The 21,408-nt window shown below is 46.0% G+C and overlaps 2 protein-coding genes across 3 annotated transcripts; one reads left to right on the top strand and one right to left on the bottom strand.

Moving 5' to 3' along the window:
* Positions 1-684: 684 nt before the first annotated feature.
* LOC117441986 (uncharacterized) lies at positions 685-6,035 on the top strand (the record flags this gene model as incomplete). Its single annotated transcript, XM_034077982.1, has 4 exons — positions 685-1,235; positions 2,054-2,162; positions 5,298-5,367; positions 5,682-6,035. Coding segments are annotated over 4 exons (1,041 nt in total), but the record flags the coding sequence as incomplete, so codon positions are not given.
* A 3,363-nt stretch (positions 6,036-9,398) lies between these two features.
* On the bottom strand, positions 9,399-20,614 carry LOC117441987 (uncharacterized). 2 transcript variants are annotated; one of them, XM_034077985.1, is made up of 5 exons: positions 20,511-20,614; positions 16,557-16,902; positions 14,484-14,687; positions 11,327-11,537; positions 9,399-9,739 (listed from the first exon to the last, which is right to left on the bottom strand). In XM_034077985.1, exons 2-5 carry the CDS (start codon positions 16,864-16,866, stop codon positions 9,487-9,489), a joined length of 978 nt encoding a protein of 325 aa, XP_033933876.1. In that variant the 5' UTR covers positions 16,867-16,902; positions 20,511-20,614; the 3' UTR covers positions 9,399-9,486. The 2 variants fall into 2 exon arrangements, with proteins under 2 accessions (XP_033933876.1, XP_033933875.1); XM_034077984.2 differs by lacking the exon at positions 20,511-20,614 and adding an exon at positions 17,853-18,346.
* Positions 20,615-21,408: the final 794 nt, after the last annotated feature.

Raw genomic sequence — 21,408 nt, 5'->3', positions numbered from 1 at the left:
TCCGGACCTGAACCTGAATGTGAGTCCAGGTACGCAGCACTAGTCACAAGGCATTAAAAAGATAACACATACGTCACTAACGACGGGGGGGTCAGTGCCAGACCAGCTGGGTAAACAGTGCGTCCTAGCCATCACCGATTCGGGCGTTTGATGGCTTGTGGAACGAAAGACAGCCGAGATCTGTTCTCTTTTACCAGAGGGGCACGAGATCTCCGCCCGGATGGCACAGTTCAAAACAAGAGGCGAGAGGGTGCCGCAGGTCGCTCACAATATTGTGTTTTAAAACTCTGCCCTTGTATAAGCTTTCTAGACTAGAACATTAGATTCCTGTCAATGTACCGGCCGATGTTACGGCCCTCCTGACTGACTTTGACTGAGCCTCAGTGGCGTTGCCGAATGATGCCGAAGGACAGCACACTTTCAATAAAAGCATGATAAAACATCTTAACCATTCTGTTGCCGACATTAAAAGACATTCGTAAAAAAATCTATATGTTTGGGCATGCAATCTGTGCTGTGTCAGATAATAACTTCTACTTCGAGAGATGAATTGAAATAACCTTCTAGAAACACTGCAGCTGCCTCTGAATACAGAGACAGACCCTGTTGATGTTACACTGTTATGGAAAAGACGTACTTTCTCACAACGTCTCACTGACTTTCTGTTTCTCATCTTACTCCTAGGAAACCCCTTCGCTGCCTCAGCCCAGAATTCCCATCCTGGTTCATCTGAAAACGCCCATTCATTTCCCCTCAAGTACTCCAATAACCCTCCATCCAACGGCTTCTAACGCCCTTAACGTGGCCAGACTTTTCCAGAACAAAACACTCCCCTCTGTAAACTCTGAGCCGACTGGACCTCAGGAGCAGAAAGAGATCGTTATTTCTCACGTTAGCGCCAGAACACTTCACTTCGTCAAAGTCCAGGACATCATCAACCCTCTCCCAGAATCAAATCTCCCCCCTGAGCTCACAGCTGCACACAAACCTCCTCAATCCAAGAGCAAGGAAATCAAACCTCCCAGTCAAGGCAGAGGGATTAAAACTCAAACTCAGAGCTGTGAAAGCGCCCAACAACCAAAGAGGAGGAGAAAGAAGGACCTGGAAGCGGATCAAATAACATCCAGCTGTGGTGTGGAGCCTTTATCAGCTCCGAGCTCCAAACCCTGGCCCGTCATCACCATCCCTGACTCTTCCTCCACGCAATCAGCAAAACCCCCGACGAATGTGGACAGGTAGGTACGTGCCAATACTCACTAGGGCTGTGCGATATTTGTTTTTAAGCGACCCAACGGAAGTTTATTGTAAAATGCGGCCATAACTCCGGCTAGGAAGGTCGCATCAACGTGCTCCCGTCTCTAGCGCCCCGCAGCCCGAGCTACGAGTGAAAGAACTAAACTTACATGAAACTTCCATTGCTTTAAAGTCGAGCTTCAGTTTAAGACTCACCCTGTGATAGAAACACGTGATGGAGCGTCGCTAACCTGACTCAGAAACCATCTGAAGCTCCATTGGAAGCCATTTGGAAAGGGCAGGCACTTTCAAGGACACTTGGCAGGTGATTGGATCAATCTGTCTATCACCTTCTATCATGGGCCACTTCTGATTGGTTAATAATGGCTGGTACATGTGGAGCACAGCACTTCTGATTGGTGTGGATAACTGACACACAAGAAGAACAACAACAAATATTTATTTTTATTGGAAATTAGCAATGAATAATCGATCAGTTTTATGTACTCTTTTTATCTGGCCACATGTACACACATGTGCCACAACTTTCTGACAGCCACCAAAAAGAAAATAGCAAACATTTGGGGGCAGCTGTTGTCTGTCTTCGTGATAAACAAACATTTTAATATACATTTTGCATCGACAAGAAGTTAAGAAAAACTTGTGTGTGTTCAATTATGGTTCATTAAGATTACATCGGCAGGTCAGATTTAAAAACAATTTAGACACGTCTGAGGTAATGAATGTGAGTTAATTGTGTGTGTGTGTGTGTGTGCGTGTGCGTGTGCGTGTGTGTGTGTGTGTGTGTGTGCGTGTGTAGTGCTGCTCCCCCCCTGCAGAGGAACACATCTCTTCAGGCCCGGATCGTCCTCCAGCAGTGCAGCGAGGCTAAAGTTAAGATCCAACCAGCTGGTGCTCAGTGGGCGGAGGTGAGCGGAGTTATTTATCTTTGCATTATTAAATGATCTGGATTATATTCAACCGATTAGTCCGGGCTGGGAGACTTCTCACGTCCTGCTCTCAGGATGATCCACGTAACGCACGAATTTTCTGTTTATTGGCCTAAAAATGTCAATAAATATTCCTCGATGGATTTACTTAAAATGTCGTCCACACATTCCTCGTGGTCGTCAGAGCAGCTTCTAGAGGTGGTGGATCAATAACACCGTGTGTAGTGACTATTTGTTTTAGTCGTTGGTCTGTGACTCACGCGTGGGCTGACCGATGAGGGGAACAATACAATAAATGTCCAGATGCAACTGAAAGTGAAATATGCTTGTTATTCTAAAAAGGCAGTGAAAGAAAAATATAAATATAGGTATTAAAGGTTTTCAAAGAAACTATTTCTCATGTAAACTGATACTTGATGAATAGCTGCAGTGTCTCCACATAAACATACATTAGTAAGCTGACCAAGCTTGAGCAGCCGTCACCTCCCTTAAGGAGGGTCAGAGATAGGTATTGCTGTGGGACGCCTGGAACACTTCCTCCTCGGTGCGCAGAGGACCCCGAGCCAAAAGCCACAACAGCTGGGATTCAGTGTCCTCAGCTGTTCAGTCTCTCTACTGAAGAATGTTGGTGATTACACTCTGAACCAGAACCTGGAGCTGCAGGAGGGGCTTCAGGATTGATTTGGTATCTCTACCGTGTGGTCAGAGCTCCAGCTCTCCTCGTGTGTCTCTGAGTCCTGACTCCATCAGAGCTCCAGCTCTCCTCGTCTCTCTGAGTCCTGACTCCATCAGAGCTCCAGCTCTCCTCGTGTCTCTCTGAGTCCTGACTCCATCAGAGCTCCAGCTCTCCTCGTGTCTCTCTGAGTCCTGACTCCATCAGAGCTCCAGCTCTCCTCGTGTCTCTGAGTCCTGACTCCATCAGAGCTCCAGCTCTCCTCGTGTCTCTCTGAGTCCTGACTCCATCAGAGCTCCAGCTCTCCTCGTGTCTCTGAGTCCTGACTCCATCAGAGCTCCAGCTCTCCTCGTGTCTCTCTGAGTCCTGACTCCATCAGAGCTCCAGCTCTCCTCGTGTCTCTCTGAGTCCTGACTCCATCAGAGCTCCAGCTCTCCTCGTGTCTCTGAGTCCTGACTCCATCAGAGCTCCAGCTCTCCTCGAGTCTCTGAGTCCTGACTCCATCAGAGCTCCAGCTCTCCTCGTGTCTCTGAGTCCTGACTCCATCAGAGCTCCAGCTCTCCTCGTGTCTCTCTGAGTCCTGACTCCATCAGAGCTCCAGCTCTCCTCGTGTCTCTCTGAGTCCTGACTCCATCAGAGCTCCAGCTCTCCTCGTGTCTCTCTGAGTCCTGACTCCATCAGAGCTCCAGCTCTCCTCGTGTCTCTCTGAGTCCTGACTCCATCAGAGCTCCAGCTCTCCTCGTGTCTCTGAGTCCTGACTCCATCAGAGCTCCAGCTCTCCTCGTGTCTCTGAGTCCTGACTCCATCAGAGCTCCAGCTCTCCTCGTGTCTCTCTGAGTCCTGACTCCATCAGAGCTCCAGCTCTCCTCGAGTCTCTGAGTCCTGACTCCATCAGAGCTCCAGCTCTCCTCGTGTGTCTCTGAGTCCTGACTCCATCAGAGCTCCAGCTCTCCTCGAGTCTCTGAGTCCTGACTCCATCAGAGCTCCAGCTCTCCTCGTGTCTCTGAGTCCTGACTCCATCAGAGCTCCAGCTCTCCTCGTGTCTCTGAGTCCTGACTCCATCAGAGCTCCAGCTCTCCTCGTGTCTCTCTGAGTCCTGACTCCATCAGAGCTCCAGCTCTCCTCGAGTCTCTGAGTCCTGACTCCATCAGAGCTCCAGCTCTCCTCGTGTCTCTCTGAGTCCTGACTCCATCAGAGCTCCAGCTCTCCTCGTGTCTCTGAGTCCTGACTCCATCAGAGCTCCAGCTCTCCTCGTGTGTCTCTGAGTCCTGACTCCATCAGAGCTCCAGCTCTCCTCGTCTCTCTGAGTCCTGACTCCATCAGAGCTCCAGCTCTCCTCGTGTCTCTCTGAGTCCTGACTCCATCAGAGCTCCAGCTCTCCTCGTGTCTCTGAGTCCTGACTCCATCAGAGCTCCAGCTCTCCTCGTCTCTCTGAGTCCTGACTCCATCAGAGCTCCAGCTCTCCTCGTGTCTCTCTGAGTCCTGACTCCATCAGAGCTCCAGCTCTCCTCGTGTCTCTCTGAGTCCTGACTCCATCAGAGCTCCAGCTCTCCTCGAGTCTCTGAGTCCTGACTCCATCAGAGCTCCAGCTCTCCTCGTGTGTCTCTGAGTCCTGACTCCATCAGAGCTCCAGCTCTCCTCGTCTCTCTGAGTCCTGACTCCATCAGAGCTCCAGCTCTCCTCGTGTCTCTGAGTCCTGACTCCATCAGAGCTCCAGCTCTCCTCGAGTCTCTGAGTCCTGACTCCATCAGAGCTCCAGCTCTCCTCGAGTCTTTGAGTCCTGACTCCATCAGAGCTCCAGCTCTCCTCGTGTCTCTGAGTCCTGACTCCATCAGAGCTCCAGCTCTCCTCGTGTCTCTCTGAGTCCTGACTCCATCAGAGCTCCAGCTCTCCTCGTGTCTCTGAGTCCTGACTCCATCAGAGCTCCAGCTCTCCTCGTGTCTCTGAGTCCTGACTCCATCAGAGCTCCAGCTCTCCTCGTGTCTCTCTGAGTCCTGACTCCATCAGAGCTCCAGCTCTCCTCGAGTCTCTGAGTCCTGACTCCATCAGAGCTCCAGCTCTCCTCGTGTCTCTGAGTCCTGACTCCATCAGAGCTCCAGCTCTCCTCGTGTCTCTCTGAGTCCTGACTCCATCAGAGCTCCAGCTCTCCTCGTGTCTCTGAGTCCTGACTCCATCAGAGCTCCAGCTCTCCTCGTCTCTCTGAGTCCTGACTCCATCAGAGCTCCAGCTCTCCTCGTGTCTCTCTGAGTCCTGACTTCATCAGAGCTCCAGCTCTCCTCGTGTCTCTGAGTCCTGACTCCATCAGAGCTCCAGCTCTCCTCGTGTCTCTCTGAGTCCTGACTCCATCAGAGCTCCAGCTCTCCTCGTCTCTCTCCTCTGAGTCTCGTTGCTTCAGAAGTTTCCCCACAGTTTTGAACCGGATGAATCCTCTCTGTCCTCAGATCCAGAAAGGATTGGTGGTGTACGTTTGTTTCTTCCACGGAGCCACGGAGGATGTCACTCATGAGATGGGTGAGACGACTTTTTAACTTCCCTGTGACTAATAGTTATAATCTGGTTAATATTCCTCAGACGACAGACGACTTTGTGGCCGTCAGGTGAACGCATGAATGCAAACTGATATCTGTAAAGTAAAGGATAACAAGTGTGTTCTTAAGTTTGTTGCATATATTCATGCACTCAGTTATGATTAATAGATACTCGCATCCTTTCCCTTTTTTGTAACAAGTGTATTTATTATTTTAACCATATGCACAATGATTACAGAGAATCACATGTTGGCAATGACCGTTTTGTTTCCTCTTGTTCTGTCACCTCCTCCAAAGCCAGAAGTCTGATGACCACCACATTTTTCCGTAAAGACTCCGGACACTCGGTTTCCGTGCTGGATTTCCCCGGGAGCGTTTTGTTTATCCACCAGGACTCCCTGCTGGGGGAGGGTTTGCCCAAACGGAGGAGGGAGAGCAGAGGGGGGGGGCAGCTCTTCTCCACCCTAATATCTAAATGCAGGGAGAAAATGGCCGCCTCGGAGAAATGTAGGAAAGCCGGAGTGAAAGTGGAGCACGGAGAATACGGAAAGAAACAGGAAGTCAGTCTGAAGTCTGCAGAACCCATGACTCTACTGATGGAGTTCTGAGAGGGTGGAAACAGACACTGTGTAAATAAAGGATTGAACCATAGCCTGTATGTCTCGTGTCCTTCCTTCCTTGTTCTTCTATCAAGCCACTCGACGCCTTGAACAGACCTTTTTTAACTTGTTTTCTTTCCTCGATCTTTATATTACGTCCACACGGCAGCGTCGCGTTGAAGCTTGCCGGCGGGCGTGTCTTAACCTCGACCGACAACCGATCACACGAATCTCCCGCCCCGGACACACAAGCACGCGGTCTGATTGGCTGGAGCTTGTACTGGCATATGGTTTGATTGGCTGACGCTTCCGTCGAAGCTTGAAAAGTTGAACCTTTCTCAACTTTCGAAGCGAGCAAAGGAACCACAATGCAGTTCGGCAAAGCGTGAGCAATATACCGGCGGGCCAGATCTAATAGGAATTAGAAATTATCCTGCGGGCCGAAATTAAATCCACCACGGCCCTGATTTGGCCCCCGGGCCTCGAGTTTGACACATGTGCTTTAGATGATGTTATGCGATGCGTTTGCTCAAAATAATAAACTTTTACACACGCAACAAAGAAAAGAGGTCTTTACAATATTCAAAACAAATAGGCAAACCTCAAATTAAATAACAAACAACTTAAGTATTCTTTCTTTCTTGATAAGGCCTTTATAACTTGATAACTTAAAGGGTAATTGGGCGGTTTCTGACCCATCTCTGTCACTTTAGAGGAGGCGCCGTGGGAATTGTAGTCTTTTATAGTGCGTTGACTACAGACGTCACAATTAGGTGGCCTTTCTTATGAAACTAGATGGCTCTAACAATCTGTGCAAAGCTACACACCTTTTGGTTTTAGTCTCGTGTTTATCATTACATACAATACAATATTCCACTTAGCTCTTTGAAGTCCACAAAGTCCAAACTTTTGCAGCTGAAAATTGTGTTTCATCCAGTGCAGATTTTGAATTCTCATCCATGACCGCCTTTTAAAAATACTCATGGTAACAGCCTTTGTGTTCTCATTAATGCCTCCAACATATGGACAGAAACACTGAGGCCGTTCTTTCTTTGGATGTTGTTGTTATTGTGTCAAATAAGAAATATCCTGCATACTCTCATCGTTTAGAATCCATCATTTGTTTATACTGTATAGTTGAGATTAAAATACAAAGATATTAAATCAGGAGAGACTTCAAATTGGGTGCGATAAACACATACGCATTGCCGTCTATACAAGAGCAAATTTGAACGTTTGCCAGATGCGCTGTGATTGGCTCGTGGGAGATGAGACGCGTCTGATTGGTTTAGCTGGGGGGTGACGCGCCGCTTCATTAAATAATCATTATTTTTTAAATGTGGACGTTTCTTTCACTGATGATGACATTAGTTTTATGTTTTAGGAGCTGCAATACCTGGAAGATGATTTATAAATCATTTGAACTTTCGTCAAACATAATTATACATCAAATACAATCATGTTATTGATCCCTTTTTATGAATTCAGCAGCGAAATCACGTTTAATTACGAGATGAGCAACATGTGATGAAACCTATGCCTACAGCAGGTTGACGTTATGGTTAACATTAATTTAGTTTTATACATCATTGTGTTTATTCTTTATTCTGGCATTACATTAGTTTATATTCGTAGCATGAACATTTAGTTAACTCTAGGTCTGCCTATTTAATAAATGTGTTTTCCTTATAGGTAAGTAAAGTAAGTATATTAAAATAATGTTGTTTTTACATTTTGCTTTACTTAAAGGTGGGGTAGGTAAGTTTGAGAAACCGGCTCGAGATCGCTAGAATTTGAAAATACACAACCGGAGAAAATCTGCCACTTCCTTACAGCGCCCCTCCCCCAACACACACGAACGCGCACATGACCAATGAGGGCACGAGATAAGTGTGTGCCCCGATGGAAGGCTGACAGGCAGGTTGTACTTTTTACAGTATCACGGCTTCTCCAGATGACGTTTTTTTATGGATTTGTTGTCAAAGCACTTCAGATATTCATTGCTATCGGGATGTTAAGAGCATTCCATGGAATATAACAAAAAGTGTATCTCGAGCCGGTTTCTGAAACGTACCTACCCCACCTTTAAAGGTTTAAATATTTAAACTGATTCTCTAAATGTTTTATTTGAGGTGGAAGTGCTGTGTTACTTAAAAAGGGTCCGATTTGTGTTACGGTACGTCCACACCGGTCCACACTGCAGACGCTTCACGCTTTGCCGAACTGCATTGTGGTTCCGTCTCGCCGCTTTGCCTCCGTTGCTCGCCTCGAAAGTTGAGACATTTTCAACTATTCAAGCGTCAACGGAAGCGCCAGCCAATCAAATCATATGCCAGTGCAAACGCCAGCCAATCAAACCGCGTGCTTGTGTGTGGACGGGAGATTCATGTGATTGGTCAGACACGCCTACTGGCAACCGCAAGCTTCAACGCGACGCTGCCGTGCGGACGTACCGTCAGTCTCTTTCATTACAAACGTCTACATTATTATAAATGAATCCTACGGGGAGGAACAAGAGAAATGAAAGAAGGACAAACAAAACAAATGCCAAATGAAATTCAGGATCATTTTATTATGAACACAATTGACCTTCATGTGATTCAGCAAACAGACGATAATCCAGCTTCACTTTCTGAACGTGAGGACCATGAAAACATGAAAGAAGTTTTCCAGCTAAGCTTCTTTGCATAACTGCTGCTAACCTCAATCCATCAACAACAAAGGAACTGCTAAATCAACTATGGACAGTAACGGCCCGTCCACAGCTGGGCGTGTCTGAAGCTCGACCAACAACCAATCACATGAATCTCCCGCCCCGGACACACAAGCAGCGGTTTGATTGGCTAGAGCTCGTACTGCATATGATTTGATTGGCTGACGCTTCCACCGAAAGCTTCAAAAGTTGAACATTGCTCAACTTTTGCAGCCTGGAAAGCTCCGCTCTGCTTCCCACAATGCAGTTCGGCGAAAAGTGGCGTCACCCCATTCAAAGTGAACGGGCAGACGCGTTGGAAACCGTTTTTGAAGCTGTCGAAGCTGTAGTGTGGACGGGCCGTAGCAGATATTACACCAATGAAAAAAAACATCAGTGCGGGCTCATTTGAGAAAGTGCCGAGAGTACTTTTCAGATTGACACTGAAATAAAGGGAAAGACAAGGATTTGTATAATTGTAAAAAACAAAGCACTTCCTTTTGAGCTACTGCTCTCTTGTGATTGGTCAACCACTTAAAGATGTCCCGCCCCTTAGCCTATCATGTGTCAGAGCGCTAGCCAATAGGAGCGCGAGTATTACATTGTGATGTCATATGTTCAGGAACTTTGGGATTTGAGCCTTTGCAGACCATTAACATGCACACAAATATATATAACTCTCTACAGGAGAGGGAACAAAGTATGATAGGGACTCTTTAAAAGTATGTTTGCAGCAAAAATAAGGACGTTTATTTAAAACAAAAACAAATCCACAGTCTTCTTTCTTCTCAGAGACGAACCCCCCCACCCCTCAGTCTCCCTCCCACACACAGTCACACTCCCTCAGAGGGTTCCTCCGCCTCATGGTGGTGATGACGGTGATGCGGTTCTGCGACAGCTCTCTCAGCTGGTTGATGTGCTCCTGGACGCAGGGGCTGGGCCAGGGGTGTCCGTTCAGATAGTCCCGCAGGATGAAGGACCGCTCCACCAGCAGCTCCAGCCGCACCAGGTGCCGCAGGCGATGGAGGCTCAGGAGGTCTTTCTCCGGCTCTCTGCGGAAAAACCTGAGACACAGAGAGAGGACGGGCGAGTTTTTTAACGCATTGCAATTCTGAAAACAAATGCATAATTTTTAGATTTTGAGAAAAAGTCAGTATTTTGAACATGACTGGATGTATGATGTACTCCTCCATCTTGTGACTGTAACTCCCTCTCTTGTATATCAATAATAATAGCTTGGATTTATAAAGCGCCTTTCATGAGACCCAAGGTCGCTTCACAAGGAAGAACAGGGCAAAACAAAAGGCAGTCAGACAGACAACAAATAGATTAGGGGCCAAAGGCCTTAGCGAACAGACGGGTCTTGAGGGTCCTTTGAAGGCGTCCAGCGTGGGGATGTTGCGGATCTCCGCAGGGAGAGCGTTCCAGAGGGTGGGGGCTGCCACGCTGAAGGCTCTGTCCCCGAAGGTTCGCAGTTTGGTGCGGGGGGTGGTGAGCAGGCCAGAGTCTGAGGACCGCAGGTTCCGGGGTGGGGCATGTGGGTGGAGGATGTCCGATAGGTACTGGAGGACAAGGACATGGAGGGACTTGTAGGCGAGGAGGAGGATTTTGAATGATATGCGGGACTTGACCGGCAGCCAGTGGAGGTGGATGAGGGTGGGAGTGATGTGCTGCCACGGCTTTGTGTGCGTGAGCACCCTAGCAGCACCGTGTTGGACATACTGGAGCCTGTCCGGGGTTTTGTTGGGGACCCCGAACAGGAGACCATTGCAGTAGTCCAAGCGGGAGGTGACGAACGCATGGACCAGGGTTTCGGCATCAGCATGTGAAGGACACGGTTCAGGAACTAGTTGATGCTCTGTATGTGATGACTCCTTCCATTCTGGAGAGGATCCCAGACGCGTGGATCCTGAGGCTGAGGCTCGAGCCGGGGACCAGGGAGAGTTTCCCACCAGTCACGAACGGTGATAAATCCAGTGTTTGTTGCAGTGTTTGCTACGGAAGGTGTGAGTGTAGCCTTTACGTGGTTGTCATGTAAACATAATTAATATGTTTCTAAGGCTAATAATAGTTTGTTGTTGCATAATTGAAATGTGTCCCGGAACAATAGTCAGAGTACCAAGCGCCACGACAGCGAGACACTGTATCGCTCCTTTACAAGTTTAAGTTCTGGTTAAAGTTTATAAAAGACACAAGAATACTTCCCTCTTTTCAGAGCATGCAGCCGACAAGTTTGCACGACAATTCCCTGGAAGACGCGGGACACGAGACGAATACCCCGTTAAGAGAGAGCCCGAACAACCCAGTGCTAAGTGTTTACCTGTTGTTAGGAGAATAATGTACATTCTGCTTGAGCAGACAACAAGCGAAGCACGAGGACTCCTGTCCCCACCTGAGAAGAGAGACACGTAACCGATACGATGGACTGCCAGATGTCCCTGCAGGACATGCTGTGCCAACAGGCAGCAATAAGGACAGACGTGTCTTCAACGGGGACACTAATAAACCCTGCCGTTTAGAGCTGGCCAAGAAGCCCATGTGATTTCCTCTGTAGTCCCGAGACGAGATGTTTTCAGATCCCCCTAAGGAGGAAGGATGTCCTCACTGGGCAGACCGTTCCAGTGGCAAAAGCTGAGTCTTGTTTTTCTCACCGTATCCTGAGCGTCTTGAGCTGAGGGAACAGCATGGGGATCCGTCTGCAGAGACTCCCGCTGGATCTATTCTGCTCGATGTCCAGATGCTCCAGAGCCGGGACTTTGGGAGCGATGGAGTCCATGTCCTTCAGAGTTATAGCCACTCTGAGCGTGAGGCGGGACACACTGGAGGGGATGGTGGTGGTGTAGGCGGCCAGAGAGTTTCCCCCTGAGAGGAGAGACACCACAGAGGAAGAGACACGTTACACATCTGGCCAGAGGGCAAAAGTACTCACATCCTTTACTCAAGTAGAAGTACACACATCCTTTACTCTAGTAGAAGTACACACATCCTTTCCTCTAGTAGAAGTACACACATCCTTTCCTCAAGTAGAAGTACACACATCCTTTACTCAAGTAGAAGTACACACATCCTTTCCTCTAGTAGAAGTACACACATCCTTTCCTCAAGTAGAAGTACACACATCCTTTACTCTAGTAGAAGTACACACATCCTTTCCTCAAGTAGAAGTACACACATCCTTTACTCAAGTAGAAGTACACACATCCTTTACTCAAGTAGAAGTACACACATCCTTTACTCTAGTAGAAGTACACACATCCTTTCCTCAAGTAGAAGTACACACATCCTTTCCTCTAGTAGAAGTACACACATCCTTTCCTCTAGTAGAAGTACACACATCCTTTCCTCTAGTAGAAGTACACACATCCTTTACTCAAGTAGAAGTACACACATCCTTTACTCAAGTAGAAGTACACACATCCTTTCCTCTAGTAGAAGTACACACATCCTTTCCTCTAGTAGAAGTACACACATCCTTTACTCTAGTAGAAGTACACACATCCTTTACTCTAGTAGAAGTACACACATCCTTTACTCTAGTAGAAGTACACACATCCTTTACTCTAGTAGAAGTACACACATCCTTTACTCTAGTAGAAGTACACACATCCTTTACTCTAGTAGAAGTACACACATCCTTTACTCAAGTAGAAGTACACACATCCTTTACTCAAGTAGAAGTACACACATCCTTTCCTCTAGTAGAAGTACACACATCCTTTCCTCTAGTAGAAGTACACACATCCTTTCCTCTAGTAGAAGTACACACATCCTTTACTCAAGTAGAAGTACACACATCCTTTACTCAAGTAGAAGTACACACATCCTTTCCTCAAGTAGAAGTACAGATACTCGTGTTTAAAAATACTCTGGTGAAAGTAGAAGTACTGACTAAACTTCTTTACTCAAGTAGAAGTAAAGAGGCTTTGAAGTGTACTTCAGTAAAAAGTACCCATAACTAGCAGCTGCTTTAAAGAGTACCTGACCTCCCTTTATATTAATAGAACAATAATGTCATTGTTAGCTAATGAATGTTTCCATGGTGACCAACGGCAACATGACAACGTTTCCATTGGTCCCTCTTCTTTAGAGAAGACCAGGAAGTGATGGATACACGGATCGTGTTCCAACCAATAGGCACGCAGTGACTCTACAGAATAATGACCACGCACCAACACACATTCAGACTAAAGGAACCAGCTGTTTGGGAAATGAGAGAAGTAGAAAGTACAAGTATTTGAGTTCAACATGTGAGAAGTAGAAAGTACAGGTATTTGAGTTCAACATGAGAGAAGTAGAAAGTACAGGTATTTGTGTTCAACATGTAAGAAGTAGAAAGTACAGGTATTTGGGTTCAACATGTAAGAAGTAGAAAGTACAGGTATTTGAGTTCAACATGTAAGAAGTAGAAAGTACAGGTATTTGAGTTCAACATGTAAGAAGTAGAAAGTACAGGTATTTGAGTTCAACATGTAAGAAGTAGAAAGTACAGGTATTTGAGTTCAACATGTAAGAAGTAGAAAGTACAGGTATTTGGGTTCAACATGTGAGAAGTAGAAAGTACAGGTATTTGTGTTCAACATGTGAGAAGTAGAAAGTACAGGTATTTGGGTTCAACATGTGAGAAGTAGAAAGTACAGGTATTTGGGTTCAACATGTGAGAAGTAGAAAGTACAGGTATTTGAGTTCAACATGTGAGAAGTAGAAAGTACAAGTATTTGAGTTCAACATGTAAGAAGTAGAAAGTACAGGTATTTGGGTTCAACATGTGAGAAGTAGAAAGTACAGGTATTTGAGTTCAACATGAGAGAAGTAGAAAGTACAGGTATTTGTGTTCAACATGTGAGAAGTAGAAAGTACAGGTATTTGAGTTCAACATGTAAGAAGTAGAAAGTACAGGTATTTGTGTTCAACATGAGAGAAGTAGAAAGTACAGGTATTTGTGTTCAACATGAGAGAAGTAGAAAGTACAGGTATTTGTGTTCAACATGTGAGAAGTAGAAAGTACAGGTATTTGGGTTCAACATGAGAGAAGTAGAGAGTACAGGTATTTGAGTTAAACATGTAAGAAGTAGAAAGTACAGGTATTTGAGTTAAACATGTAAGAAGTAGAAAGTACAGGTATTTGAGTTCAACATGTAAGAAGTAGAAAGTACAGGTATTTGAGTTCAACATGTAAGAAGTAGAGAGTACAGGTATTTGAGTTCAACATGAGAGAAGTAGAAAGTACAGGTATTTGGGTTCAACATGTGAGAAGTAGAAAGTACAGGTATTTGTGTTCAACATGTGAGAAGTAGAAAGTACAGGTATTTGAGTTCAACATGTGAGAAGTAGAAAGTACAGGTATTTGAGTTCAACATGTGAGAAGTAGAAAGTACAGGTATTTGAGTTCAACATGTAAGAAGTAGAAAGTACAGGTATTTGGGTTCAACATGTAAGAAGTAGAAAGTACAGGTATTTGGGTTCAACATGTAAGAAGTAGAAAGTACAGGTATTAGTGTTCAACATGTAAGAAGTAGAAAGTACAGGTATTTGTGTTCAACATGTGAGAAGTAGAAAGTACAGGTATTAGTGTTCAACATGTAAGAAGTAGAAAGTACAGGTATTTGTGTTCATGTGAGAAGTAGAAAGTACAGGTATTTGTGTTACTGTTCAACATGTAAGTAAAAAGTGGTCAGAAAATAAGTAGTGGAATAAAGTACTGATCCCAGAAACATTTACTTAATTACAGTAACAAAGTATTTGTACTCCACTACTTCCCGTTGATGAGGAAATAACCAAAGCTCTCAGAACCATGTGATCTGTGCTCACCGACGATGCAGAGGGTCTCCAGCTGCTGCAGGGGCTTCAGCCAGGAGGCCAGGCGGCACTCGATGCCCTCTCTGATGTATCGGTACCGAACAGTGAGAGAGCGCAGAGACGAGAAGCTCTGCAGGGCGTTCTCTGGCAGGATGCATTCTGGGTAATCCACCAGCTCCAGACTGGTGAGCGCCGGACCTCCGTAGCTGGGAACACCTTTACAGGAAGAGAGGGAGTTTGAGAGCTTTGAGAACACTTTCATGATCAATCATTAGAAAACACATCATATATATTATTCTGGAATGGACCAATCAAACAACGACTACTTTCACTGTCTTTCACTATATTTAGATGAGAATACTTTTCTACTTTTACTTGAGGAACATTTTTTTGAATGCAGGACTTTAACAGAGTATTCCTACACTCTGGTACTTCTACTTTTACTCAAGTACAAGATCTGAGTACTTCTACTTTACTCAAGAACAAGATCTGAGTACTTCTACTTTTACTCAAGTACCAGATCTGAGTACTTCTACTTTTACTCAAGTAGAAGATCTGAGTACTTCTACTTTTACTCAAGTACCAGATCTGAGTACTTCTACTTTTACTCAAGTACAGGATCTGAGTACTTCTACCTTTATTCAAGAACAAGACCTGAGTACTTCTACTTTTACTCAAGAACAATATCTGAGTACTTCTACTTTTACTCAAGTACAGGATCTGAGTACTTCTACCTTTATTCAAGAACAAGACCTGAGTACTTCTACTTTTACTCAAGAACAAGATCTGAGTACTTCTACTTTTACTCAAGTACAGGATCTGAGTACTTCTACCTTTATTCAAGAACAAGACCTGAGTACTTCTACTTTTACTCAAGTAGAAGATCTGAGTACTTCTACTTTTACTCAAGTAGAAGATCTGAGTACTTCTACTTTTACTCAAGTAGAAGATCTGAGTACTTCTACTTTTATTTATTTTTGATGGACTCAGGTAATAGGGACCGTCTGTCTCACGTGGGCTCTCTGGGTCTGATGGACTCAGGTAATAGGGACCGTCTGTCTCACGTGGGCTCTCTGGGTCTGATGGACTCAGGTAGTAAGGACCGTCTGTCTCACCTGGGCTCTCCGGGTCTGATGGACTCAGGTAGTAAGGACCGTCTGTCTCACCTGGGCTCTCTGGGTCTGATGGACTCAGGTAATAGGGACCGTCTGTCTCACCTGGGCTCTCTGGGTCTGATGGACTCAGGTAATAAGGACCGTCTGTCTCACGTGGGCTCTCTGGGTCTGATGGACTCAGGTAATAGGGACCGTCTGTCTCACCTGGGCTCTCTGGGTCTGATGGACTCAGGTAACAAGGACCGTCTGTCTCACCTGGGCTCTCCGGGTCTGATGGACTCAGGTAATAAGGACCGTCTGTCTCACGTGGGCTCTCTTGGGTCTGATGGACTCAGGTAATAAGGACCGTCTGTCTCACCTGGGCTCTCTGGGTCTGATGGACTCAGGTAATAGGGACCGTCTGTCTCACCTGGGCTCTCTGGGTCTGATGGACTCAGGTAATAGGGACCGTCTGTCTCACCTGGGCTCTCTGGGTCTGATGGACTCAGGTAATAGGGACCGTCTGTCTCACCTGGGCTCTCTGGGTCTGATGGACTCAGGTAACAAGGACCGTCTGTCTCACCTGGGCTCTCTGGGTCTGATGGACTCAGGTAACAAGGACCGTCTGTCTCACGTGGGCTCTCTGGGTCTGATGGACTCAGGTAGTAAGGACCGTCTGTCTCACCTGGGCTCTCTGGGTCTGATGGACTCAGGTAGTAAGGACCGTCTGTCTCACCTGGGCTCTCTGGGTCTGATGGACTCAGGTAATAGGGACCATCTGTCTCACCTGGGCTCTCTGGGTCTGATGGACTCAGGTAACAAGGACCGTCTGTCTCACCTGGGCTCTCTGGGTCTGATGGACTCAGGTAGTAAGGACCGTCTGTCTCACCTGGGCTCTCTGGGTCTGATGGACTCAGGTAGTAAGGACCGTCTGTCTCACCTGGGCTCTCTGGGTCTGATGGACTCAGGTAATAGGGACCGTCTGTCTCACCTGGGCTCTCCGGGTCTGATGGACTCAGGTAGTTGTCAGGTAGAGGTGCAGGTGGCTCCCCTCTCATCCCCCAGGACAGGTGCTTCAGTTTCTTCAGGCTCAGCAGGAGGTTGTGGAAGACCTCGCAGGGCACGGGCCTCACGGTGTCCAGCCCGTAGCCCTCCCCCTGCTGGTGGAACAGCAGGTACTGCAGGTTCACCAGGTGAGCCACGGCCTGGATGAAGTGCGCGCAGCAGGGCAGCCTCACGTTGCACACGCTCAGGTGAGTCAGGCGCTCCTGCAGCTTGGAGGTGAGGCTGGACCCCAGCATGGGCTCCTCCCAGGTGCCGTTCCTCACCCCGATGTCCTTCAGAGGAGAGAGATCACTGGTCAGGTAAAGTGAGGAAACATTTAACATACCAGTCACTGAGAGAAGACATGCTCAAAGACCCTTTAGTGTGCATTACATGCTGTACTTTTACTCCACGGTATTTAATACCTTTAAAGATTTGGATTAATGACTTGTACTGTCGCTACTTTAACTATATTTTAATGATAATACTTTTCTACTTTTACTTCAGTAACATTTTGAATGCAGAACTTTTACTGTAACAGAGAATTCCTTCACTCTGGTACTTCTACTTTTACTCAAGTACAAGATCTGAGTACTTCTACACAAATACAAGATCTGAGTACTTCTACAAGATGTGAGTACTACTACTTTTACTCAAGTACAAGACCTTAGTACTTCTACAAGATGTGAGTACTACTACTTTTACTGAAGTACAAGATCTGAGTACTTCTACAAGATGTGAGTACTACTACTTTTACTCAAGTACAAGATCTGAGTACTTCTACAAGATGTGAGTACTACTACTTTTACTCAAGTACAAGATCTGAGTACTTCTACAAGATGTGAGTACTACTACTTTTACTCAAGTACAAGATCTGAGTACTTCTACAAGATGTGAGTACTACTACTTTTACTCAAGTACAAGACCTTAGTACTTCTACAAGATGTGAGTACTACTACTTTTACTGAAGTACAAGATCTGAGTACTTCTACAAGATGTGAGTACTACTACTTTTACTCAAGTACAAGACCTTAGTACTTCTACAAGATGTGAGTACTACTACTTTTACTCAAGTACAAGATCTGAGTACTTCTACTTTTACTCAAGTACAAGACCTGAGTTATTCTTCTTGTAATCCAGTATCCAATCCAATCCTGTGTACTTTTATTCAAATACAATATCTGTGTTTTCTCTAATGACCCTGATATAATAAATACACACATTAACACAATGTTTACCCCACCTTGAGCCCGGGAAAGTGCGCCACATTCTCCATGTATTTCCCTTTGTATTTCCTCCCTCCGTCCACGAACACCACCGCGCTGAGCGTCGGGAGGAATTTAACGAGGCGACGCCACTCTTTACGCCGCAAATGACGCACCGCAACCCGGGTAAGTTTTCGGTGTCGCAGCATGTCCCAGAAACCGTAGGTGTATCGCCTCAGGTCGCACAGCATCACGGTGTGATTCCTCCACAAAGACGGCTGATCGATGAGCACCTTCAGCTGTCTGCACCCGAAGCGCACCGTGTGTTTCTCCTCGGTGCTCAGGAAGCTCAAGATGTACACCCAGACTTCCGGAGGCAGCTGCGGGAGATCCTCCATCGCGAGGCGGGTGGAGGGTGGAGATAGAGCCGCTGAATTTCTCTGGATGACTGCATGCATGAACCAACGTGAGATTTTATTGTTGACACTGTGCCCTGACTCCGCCCGGATTTGAAGCAGTCGCAGTGTGGTGACGTCGATTGTTGTTATCCTAGAGCAGGGGTGTCCAAACTCCGGCCCGGGGGCCAAATGCGGCCCGCGGACATTTTGAATCAGCCCTCAGCGAATTCAAAAAGTAAAATGAAATATGGCCCACAGATTAAACTTGTGCTTGTCTTATACTGTACTTCTTAAATATAAATGTAACAATATATTACACAGTAGTATTCATGTGTTAATGAGACCACTTGGAAAAAAATTCTAACATATCTTAGTTGATAAGAAAAAAGCCCAATGTCTTATTTACATAACAAGCTTGAAATATTTCCTCTTATTATAATCAATCTGAGGCTTCTGTTTTAACGGATGAGCTGCTAACACTCACAAGCATCATTTACTTACATTTCATTGATTTTGCTAACTTGTAATTTATGAGGCGAAAAACCTCGAGCCCTTCGTATATATGTTTCTGTATGTGCCCCTCGGGGAAAACAGTTTGGACACTCTTAGTCCGAGAGCATACTGATATTTATACAACAAAACAAATGATTTGAGTCTAAATTAAGTAAATTTCATGTTATAGTAAATAAGTTGGTAGTTTTTAATAGCGGGTATAGCTGGCTCCTGCACATTAACTTTTTAATTTCTCAAAATAACAAACATTAATCCTAGGGGTTAGGGTTAGCCTGAAAAAAACAAAAAAAGTGGCGACAGATAACCCACAAGTACCAATAAGTTTAATATGAAACTAAATGATTTCACAGCCGTTTGAATATCCATGTGCGCTCTTTTTAGTTAAGGACTTTATATTTATATTAAATTATAACCACATTTCACAACACTGAATTGTCATTTAAATACTTGTCTAGTAAAACCTGCCTTTTTAATAATCATGATTTATTTGATATGATGAACCGTGAGCTTGTGTTGATGCTACGACAACACTATTCAGTCAAACGAATAAAGTTGGGAGATACATCTGATTTAAATGCATAGACGCATTCAAATCTTATGGTTTGAATAAAGTCTAGTTTGGACCATTTACCTAAAATATATATAAACGTTGATTTACTGTTAGTCAGTGGGATAAACATCCTTTTGGACCCGATCACATCACGAGTCTGCGACAAATAATTGCCTTAAAGGGGCCCTTTTATGCTCATCTTACATTACATGTCACTCAACATTCAATACTGTGGGCGGCGTGTGGCGCAGTGGGTTGGTGTTGGGGTCAGGGGGTCACAGGTTCAAACCCCACTGCAGTCAGCATGTCGTTGTGTCCCTGAGACACTTCACCCCAAAGTGCTCCATAGGGATTGTCCACAGTGTTGAGTATGTAAGAGGTGTAAGAGGTGTAACAAGTGACATGTAATGCAATCCCCACGGTGTCTCTACTGGGACACGTCTCCTTGCTTTAATGTTCAAAAAGCTCTTTCTTTTTCTCATACCGCCTGTGCTGCAGCACCTCTTTCCACCCTGGTTGTTTACCTATATGACAGAACCACACACTTCCTGGGGCCGTGAACTAATGAGAAACCACAGAGTCAGACCGTACTCCGCCACTGGCAAACCTTTGTTACTGAAGTCAGCACACAGACCCAGCTGTTGCGTGGGGCGCTACGGATACAGTAGCAATAAAGCCAGCGCCCACCGCACTGAGTATGACTTTTCCACATACGAACACAACTCGTCCCCTCATGCCCGCCTCATGCCCGCCTCACGCCCGCCTCACGCCCGCCTCACGCCCGCCTCACGCCCGCCCGCCTCACGCCCGCCTCATGCCCGCCCGCCTCACGCCCGCCTCACGCCCGCCCGCCTCATGCCCGCCTCACGCCCGCCTCACGCCCGCCCGCCTCACGCCCGCCTCACGCCCGCCTCATTCCCGCCTCACGCCCGCCTCACGCCCGCCTCATGCCCGCCCGCCTCACGCCCGCCTCACGCCCGCCTCATGCCCGCCTCACGCCCGCCTCATGCCCGCCCGCCTCATGCCCGCCTCACGCCCGCCTCATGCCCGCCTCGCGCCCGCCTCACGCCCGCCGTACACACACACTCATATGGAAGCGGCGGTCTCTCCCCCCAACAACAACAACAGTGCATTACATAACTGTAGAACTTATCATAGCTGCACATCTTATACTTATTTGATACCTACTATATCCCTTGGTTACTTGAACACAATATTATTAACCAGTGTCCTACCTTAGTGCAGAAGTAGACGCCTTAAACGTCCCAGAAATTGGACGTTTTAAAAATCGCCGCATATCTTATTGTAATTACAATAGCTGAATCACTTATATGCAAAAAAAGGCGAGGGAACTTGTGTCCTTAACCTCATACGTCACACACACACACACACACACACACACACACACACACACACACACACACACACACGCACACACGCACACACACACACACACACACACACACACACACACACACACACACACACACACACACACACACACACACACACACACACACACACACACACACACCACACACACACACACACACACGACTGCTCAAAAATGAAATTATTTCAAACAAAACATGATATTATTCAGATTTGTATTGTAACAATCATTATATTACATCTATTAAAAATATTGACATACGAAATATTTGTATTGGAAGAGTTTTAGACGTAGTAATGCTGTAACATATTTCAGCCACTAGGAGGGGGTAATGCCCCCCCGCAACATCCGCCCATGCTGGCCAGCTAAAGCACGGAAAAGGAACAGAAACCACCGATTTGCTTCGACCAGAGGCGAGCAAGACTTAAAGAGACTACCACAAATGAAAGGTGAGAGAAACTCGTGTGTGTGTGTGTTGTTATACAGTACCGTGGGAATTTGAAAAGTAATCAGGCTGTGATTTACATCTCTTCGTGAAGGTCCCTTTACTTTGACTTTAGTTTTCTTCTCGTATCTTCCTGTAATTCTTCTTCATGTTGTGCTACTCTGGGCTGCCCTCTAGACAAAACTGAAATGTAAATATTATACTGGAATATCTATTACAATGTGAAAAATGAAATGAAATTAAAAATAAATGGATGAAAAATAAAAGGTCATTGTATCGAAAAAGCTATCTTTCA

This window comes from Pseudochaenichthys georgianus, unplaced genomic scaffold (genome assembly GCF_902827115.2).
Source record: "Pseudochaenichthys georgianus unplaced genomic scaffold, fPseGeo1.2 scaffold_2253_arrow_ctg1, whole genome shotgun sequence".
NCBI classification, from domain to species: Eukaryota; Metazoa; Chordata; class Actinopteri; order Perciformes; family Channichthyidae; genus Pseudochaenichthys; species Pseudochaenichthys georgianus.
This window is presented reverse-complemented; position numbering and strand designations above follow the sequence as displayed.

What these genes read in the sequence shown, in the direction of transcription:
- LOC117441987 (XM_034077984.2), bottom strand. Translation starts at nt 18,272, where the DNA reads ATGCATGCAGTCATCCAGAGAAATTCAGCGGCTCTATCTCCACCCTCC. An exon ending in ATCAGACCCGGAGAGCCCAG is followed by an intron (nt 14,688 to 16,556) that starts GTGAGACAGACG and finishes CTTCCTGTAAAG; the next exon opens with GTGTTCCCAGCTACGGAGGT. An exon ending in GGAGACCCTCTGCATCGTCG is followed by an intron (nt 11,538 to 14,483) that starts GTGAGCACAGAT and finishes CTCTCCTCTCAG; the next exon opens with GGGGAAACTCTCTGGCCGCC.